The 8,104-nt window shown below is 38.5% G+C and overlaps 1 protein-coding gene across 1 annotated transcript in view; it reads right to left on the reverse strand.

Moving 5' to 3' along the window:
* The window catches only part of GRID1 (glutamate ionotropic receptor delta type subunit 1), a 1,063,263-nt gene that overhangs the window by 67,018 nt on the left and 988,141 nt on the right, over positions 1-8,104 (reverse strand). The window contains exon 13 of the mRNA XM_027846365.1: positions 58-253. Coding sequence (XP_027702166.1) covers positions 58-253 — 196 coding nt within the window. The remainder of the gene's footprint in view (positions 1-57; positions 254-8,104) is intronic.

Raw genomic sequence — 8,104 nt, forward strand, 5'->3', positions numbered from 1 at the left:
CCTGCTAACTTTCTTAGACCAGGGAAATGCAAGGTGTCTTGTGCTTCCCCTTCTTACCTTCCTGATGCCTTCAGAAGGGTTGGAGACACAGTTATCAGCCCCATTGTTCTTGCTGATGGTCTTCCAAAGCTCAGCAAATGTGCTGTCCTGTTCCAAGGGATTGGTCCCCTTGGCTCTAAAGTATTCATATACAGCTGAGTCTCTGACTGTGCCATAAGATATATCCATTTGTTTGGACAGATCCTGAAATGTTCTGAAAGGCAGAAAAGCATCAAGACATTAGTAATGGGAGACATGCAACTGCAATTTCCATTGGCTAATTGAGCAGCTTTCTACTGTATATCTGAAGAGATGTGTAGCACCTAGCATCTTTTAGCACTCATGGAAGCCAATTGGACACTCTGGTTCCATTGCTTTACAAGTTCTGTCCAGAGATCTCCCTTTCTTAGGGAAATGGAATAGCTAAGAGCTCAACCACAAGGCCTTCGAAGCTCTTGCATGACTCAGATATGAACAGGGAAATACTAAAATGGCAACAGATAGATTGAGATATTGAAGGAAACCTAATGGTAATGACCACTGCTTTATAAATCCTCCATCTATTATTCTGTTCAAGGATTACCTATAATCTGCCTTGATGTCTTCCCTGCCAATCTCAATGCAAACGAACTTCTTTTTACTCTCATCCTTCAAAACTCCATCTTCTTATTGCCCAAGAAATATCTGATTTAGACTATCTTCTGAGTTTTACATGCAGGGATAATGCTGATTTATAGGATACTGTCTTGTTCACTGGTCATTTCCTATCTGGATGGCAGGTCTCAATTGAATTGGAAGCTCTTTGTGGGTAGACATTACCTTTCCCTAGTGTTCTCAATAGCAACTAGCACAATACTGAATTCATATACTAGGAGTTCATGAATAGAACCAAATTAGGGATGTTTTCACTAGGAGTGAAAAGATCACAAGACTTTAGAATCAGATTTAGAAGAGATGTTAGAAGCCATCTAATCGAATCTCCAAATTATATAGATGTGGAAACTGAGGCCCAGAGAGTTTGAATGAATTGCCTGAATGAATGGGCCAGCTGGGGTACAATGAAAATAAAAGTCTTTGCTTGATGTGAGTGGGCAATCTGATCTGGTGGGTTGGAAGAAAAGTAAGTCCTGTTTGATTGCACCATAGTCACTGGTCCTAATGGGTGACTTAGGGGAAATTAAACTTCATGTAACTTCAGAATGATAGAAGATTTAGCACTGGGGCATGAAGACATGGTAACTATGGTATCAAACCTAAATTCCAGAGAGGAAGCAATCTCATCCCCTAGATCAAAGCACAGAATCCTGGATCAAAGCCCTGTTCACTCCAATCTAGTTATGGCTGAATTCACAAAGTGCATTTTGATCAACTGCGCAATATGTCTACTCACATGAGATGAAGTCACACAATTCCTATCTATAGGAATCCAGGAGATCTATGTTTCCATGGAGTCAAAAGAATTGACTCTGTTTTGTCACTCGATCTCCCATTAATAGTTTCTACCTGAAGTGTACTTATTCCTAGTTGCAGCTCTACCTTGAGTCCCAGAATTACACTGTGGAGCACCATAGTGGAAACCACAGAACCTGCCTACAAAGAGCTTGAAGTATATATCTATTTTCCTATAAATTAATAACAATGGTAATTATGATAATGATATTAGACACACATAGAGTACTATAAGGTTTTCCAAATATTCTGAATACACTTTTTCATTTGTACAAGCATCCAGATGTCTCATCTGTCACTTCTATATACATCAACCATATCTATTGGCATCCATTTTCATGCATCATAGATGGAATGAAACAAATGAGGAAATAATGAATTGGACGAAGCTGTCTCTTTAATGAGCGTTCATTATTTTCTGTATAATTGGAGCACAGGGTTTCTTTCCTTCCAAGACTCCCAGATTTGTGACTGGTGCCATTTTCCTGCAATGTAAGGGGGTAAAACCTATTACTTTTTCCTCCCACCCTTGCTATTTTTTATCCTGCTAATACAAACAAACACCAGGCTCCTGATGAATGGAAAACATCAGGATGAATTACACAGTTGAGTCAAATCCTGAAAGGCTTTAAATTGCTGCCATTTCCTCTGGTAGGAAATGCATTCATAACTGCCTGTGAGCCCCAGTGGAGGGCTTTTTCATTCCCTGCATTTGGAATAACGGGGTCCATTTCCCAACTACTCTGGTTATTTCATTTCTGTGGGTCAGAGGAGAGGTTTCCCTGTGCAGTGCTAGGAACCCCAATGTCTATGGCTTCGAGGCCACTGCTCTCCTGGTATATTTCAACACTGGAATGCTTGAGAACCACCAGCTTCTTCCACATACTTGCCTTCAGGTTTCATACCTTAGTTTCCTCCATCCCTCTTTTTCAGGTAACAGCTTTCCTCTCTATATTTATGCAAAAAATATTCTTTGGAGAGTGGGTAGGAGGCTTCTTTCTTCTCCCTACATGTCTCCATCTACAGATTAGCCAGTGCTAGCCTGAGCTGCTGCAGCAAACTCAGCTGGGCACCTCTCTTAAATCCAATCTCTAAGCAACAGCCATGGCACAGTGAATGCCTCCCTGATGAGACTGCCATGGTGGGCAAACAATGTCTAACTAGATGTTTTGTCTGCAGTAATAAAATCTATATTTTAGCTTGTATCTTTTCGATATCCCATTAAGCCTTATTAATATTTGTCATATCCAGGCACGTATACAATATATCCTCAGGTTCATTCTTCATCTGAAACTCTCCCTCTTACTCCCTTCACTCCCATCCCAATCATTCATTTTTCACATTTTCCTTTGTTTTCTATGTCTGTTTTATTTACTTTTCATTTCTACTACCAACTTGTGCAAAAGCCCAAATTGCCATTCATAACATGTGGTTGAAAAAAAAAGTTTCAATTGAGATAAAATAAATATATAAAATAAATAAATACATTAAATAAACAAGATAAAAAGCTCAATCTGATATTGTTACTTTTCTTTACTTAAGATGAATGAATGAGAAATAATTCATTAAGTGAATCAGATACAAATATTGTGCTGTGCTCTGAGTAAACAAATTGAATAGCAAGATAATTCCTGCCCTCAGGCAGCTCACATTCTACAGAGTCAATTCGTATAGGAAAAGTCTGCTGCAAGTCAAATGAAAAAGATTTTGGCTATCTGAGAGGAGGTGGTGTTCAAGATTGTTAGGTCCATCTGATACATGCTGCCTCTTCCTCAGAAGTAAGCTGGTCCAACTCCATCATTTTTCAGATGGAGAAATTGAGGCCCAGGGAGGTTAAGGAATTTGTCCAAGATGACACAGGTAATAAGTGACTGAGGTGAGTTGAGATGAAGGCTGTTTCCCCCACTTTGCTGCCTGCATGTCTCACCATTACTTGTCATAAGATGCCACATTCCAAGTTTGCATGAACTTGTCTGACTCCCACCCTTTCAATTTAACACCCCAAGCTTTCTCTTTTCCCCAAAGCAATTAGGCCTACTTTTCTCTTTTACCATAGTCATCTCTTCTGGAAAAAAAAATCAAGTTTCCTCTCTGAGCACATTAAAAGAAAGATAGGAACTGATATAATTCTACCCTTCCTTTCCATTGTTTCCCCATCCCCAATAAATCTATTTCAGTATTTTCTAAATATATTCACAACAAAATAGATAGATGGTTTTATATCATGATATAAATCAATGCAAAATATTTATAAATACATTTTTGCAAGTCAAGGAAGTAGTCGCATGAGTGATGGAGATAAATAGACTTGTAACAGGAAAGAAATCAATATTCAATATATGTAAAGAAGGTTTCACCAACTAGTAAGATGCTGTAATTATGTGCCTTATAAATCTAAGTCATAAACTCCTATTACTCTCTCTTAAGGAGAAAAGAAAGAGGTCGAGCAGCTTCAAAAACATGGGAATTAGAGGTCCAATTATCCCTCCTAATGTGATTATGTTATAAAGAAAGACCACAAATACTTTCCTAATTAGCAGAATATTCTCTTTACACCAGCATTCTTTCTTTTTTCCTTAGTGTCTGACTCCAAAAGAGATGTCCTGGTACAAATTGGCCCCAATCTCCACTGGAGAAGCTCCATAGCCAATATCCTGGGTCTCCTGGATGCTAATATTAGGCAGTGAGGAAAAGTGGGAAGAGCACCATTTTGGGCACTAGAGGATTTATCTGGGTAATCTTGGTAAGTCATCTAACATTTTTGAGCCTCACGTTCTTCAACTGTAAAATGTTGGTATTGAACTAGATGGCATCTATTTACTTATCATCCTAAACCAGTGATCTTAATGTTCTTCCATCAAATTCTTCCCTGCCCCTTATGCCCAAAGATTCTTCTCTTCTCGTGAAAGTAGCTCCTCCTCTGTTCTTCTCTCAGGTTTCTTTTTTTCCTGGGAAACATGGAAAACCTTAAATGTTGTAAAATGTAAACAGTAGTCAAAGGGGGCAAAGACATGGAATGTGAACGACTGGTTTGTGTTCTCATGTTTTTCCTTAATTCATTTAAGTCTTAGGCAAGGAGTAGGAAGAATGCTTGTGATAGGCTGTTTAGCATCTTCCCTTTCCCATGATTATCTCAGGGGAAGCTCTTCTGAAATGCCAGCAAATACCACTGGAAATGGAGCCTTCCTTGATTTTAGAAATGGTGGTCTGGACTAGACACAGATTAAAAAGGTCACAGAAAAACACAGACTCACAGAATCTCAGAGTTTGAAGCAATCCAATAGATCGTAAGCATACCAAGGATAGGTATCATTTCTTTTTTATTATTTGTGGCCATCTCACTTGGCATCATGCCTGGTATGTATTAGATGGTCATTATAAGCTTATTGATTAACTGTCAATTGATTTCAATGTGGCAGTGGAAGAAGAGGGCTGGCTGGAAAGTCAGAAGATGTAGATTCAAATCCAGGCTCCATTTTACCAAGGGCAATTCATTTAGTATATAACCTCTCCATGCTTCCATTTCCTACTCTACAAAAAAATAATATTACTAGATGATGTTGAATATCCCTTTTAGCCTACTGGCTACAAATCATAGGCTTCTAGGTTAAAAAAAAAAGCGTTCAACTTGAACCTGAGCAGGAGCATACTTTACAACATTACACACAATCATCTGTCTTCCACTTGACGAAATTTCAGTGACGAGGAATTCACTCCCTCATGAAGCAGCCCATTTCTCATGATTAACCTCCTTTCAAAATATTCATTACCCATAAGGAGAGCAGACTAAGAGCTATCCAGTAGGTATGTAAGCAAATTTCTTGTGGCTGTTCGCAAGGAAGCATACAATAAATCTACATGCTTCAAATAAGACAAATGGTAAGATTTCTAAGGAACAGACTCCACCCAAACCCCATCTCCCTGCAAAGCATTTAATTGGTGGAAATAAAGGCTTAGTCTTCTCTTTTCTGAATTCCCTTAGCCCCAGAAATCTTTTAACTTTTGGTCCAAATGAAAGCCAAGTATGATTAAGATATTTCTCCCTAGTCCAATCCATTTTCCACTCAAGTATGAAAATGATTTTCCTAAAGCACAGGTCTGGCCAATAAACTTCCACAGTCCCCTATTACCTGTTTACCAACCCCTCCACATGACCCATCACACATCATGTACTCTTCAATCCAGAGATGATTGCTTGGTGAGGAAGATGGGAGGATTAATGTGGGGGATGAGTTCCAGTTTGAACATTATGAGTTTGATATGCCTATAGGGTATCCAATTCAAAATGTCCAAGAGGTAGTTGGTGATGTCAGACTGGTAGTCAGGATAGATATCGGGGTTGGATAAATCTCTTCATTTTTTCCTTGAACAAGACACTCCATCTCCTAACTCTAGGTATTTTCACTGGTTGTGTCTCATGCATGGAGTGTTCTCCCTCCTCATCAAACCTTCATGGCTTCCTTGAAGTCCCAGACAAAATTTCAGCCTCTTCAGGATACCTTTCCCAATCCCTCTTAAGTCTAGTGTCTTTCCTTTCTTGATTATTTCCCAATAAATACACCAAGATGTGTGTGTGTGTGTGTGTGTGTGTGTGTGTGTGTGTATGTGTGTACAGTTATGCCTTCCACATCACAGGGCTTAGGGGCACAGCACCTCCATGATCTGGAAAATCTGCATAAAATTGTTTGGCACTTCCTTCATGCCAGAGAAGAAGTCTGATTTTTTTTCTTTTATGGGGTGTTTATATTATTAAAAGATAAAATATGTTGATATTATACACCTCTCTCTCTCTCTCTCTCTCTCTCTCATGCATTTTTATGCATTTCTGAGTTCCTAAACTTTTTCCTATGTTATCTGGTGGCCTTCACGTGTCATCTACAGCTCCCACAAACCCCCCAAAAATTCCCATTTAATGTCTTATGCCAACCTGTGAAATATTGAAACTTCAATAGGGGAAATTGCAATGTCGAAGTAATAATTATATATGTGTGTATATAGGTATGTATATATGCATGCATATGTATGCATATGTCTGTATGTGTGTGCATATATACACATACACACATATATATGTGTATACATATATATATATATATATATATATATATATATATAATTTATACATAGTTGTATGGCTGTTTTCATATTATTCCCTTCCTCCCTCCAATAGATTGTGAACTCCTTGAGGTCAAGGACTCTCTTTTGCCTTCCTTTGTATTCCCAGTGTTTAGCACACAGCTTAGAACATAAAAGAACTTTAATAAATGCTTAGGGATTTATTGAATGATACAACTTCAGAGCAGAAGATTGGCTTCTTCCATCACTATAAACCAGTTGTTCACATCTTTGAATGAGTTTCCATAGTCAACAACCTTTGGTACCCCTAGTTTCAAAAGCCATGTAGTGATATCTCCCAAACCAGGAAAAAAAAAATAAAACCTGTTTCCCAGCACAGAATACTAGCAGTGTGGTAGAAAGGGTGTTGAATTTAGAGTCAAGAGACCTGGAGTTGAAGTCCAACTTTGTAATTTCTTACCTGTGTGACCTTGAGCAAGTCACTTTACCTTTTTAGCTCACAGTTCTCTCACTTTAAAGATGAAGACATTGGTCTCCATGATCTCTAATGTCCCTTCCAGCTCTGAGAGTTTGTGATTCTGAAAATATTTGCTGCTGAGAATCAATATAAAAATAGGATGCACCATTAACTTCTAATTTATAATGACTAAGTTTCCTAATCCATTAAGAACTGACTAAACTAGAAATCACAGCAGCAGCACCAAGGGAGGTTGGGGAATTGCCTTCTCTGTCTCAGAGGCACTGCATCATCTTCTGTATCACAAGAGTATTTTCATTTTCCTCTCTTCTCCCATACTCCTTCCCCCCTTTTTCTCTACTCTGCTCTCTTCCTCCCTCCCTCCATCTTTTATTTCCATCATCATCATCATCATCATCATCACCACCACCACCATGACCATCATCATCATCATCAACAACAACAACAATAAAAAGCAACAATTGTTTATTATGTGCTGGGCACTGGGGATACAAAGAAAGGCAAAAACTCAGTCCTTGAGTTCTTGCTCAACTTCTCAATAGGTAGACAAAATGTAAACTATATATGTAGAAAATTTACATGCTATAAATAGCAGGCAATCTTGAGGGGAAATCACAAGCAATGGATTGGGTAGGGGACTATGAGAGGCCTCTTACACAAAGTGGAATTTTAGCTGATTCTTAAAGGAAGCCAAGATGTAGAAGGAAAAAAAAAACATTCCAGAGATGAGGAATAGTTAGGGAAAGCTACAGAGTAGGGAGGATTGCTTGTGTGAGGAAGATGTGAGGATTAATGTAGGAGATGAGTTCTAGTTTGAACATTATGAGTTTGATATGCCTATAGGGTATCCAATTCAAAATGTCCAAGAGGTAGTTGGTGATGTCAGACTGGTAGTCAGGATAGATATCGGATTTGGATAACTAGATCTGAAAATCCTTCCTTCCTTAAATATAATCTGGACACCAAGGTATAAGTAATAAAGAATAACAAACACTATGGAGGATATTTTCCAAGAACACACACACACACACACAAATAGATACGGTCTCTGACTTCAAAAAG

Source organism: Vombatus ursinus, unplaced genomic scaffold (assembly GCF_900497805.2).
Source record: "Vombatus ursinus unplaced genomic scaffold, bare-nosed wombat genome assembly UNPS02015129.1, whole genome shotgun sequence".
In the NCBI taxonomy this organism is placed as follows: domain Eukaryota; kingdom Metazoa; phylum Chordata; class Mammalia; order Diprotodontia; family Vombatidae; genus Vombatus; species Vombatus ursinus.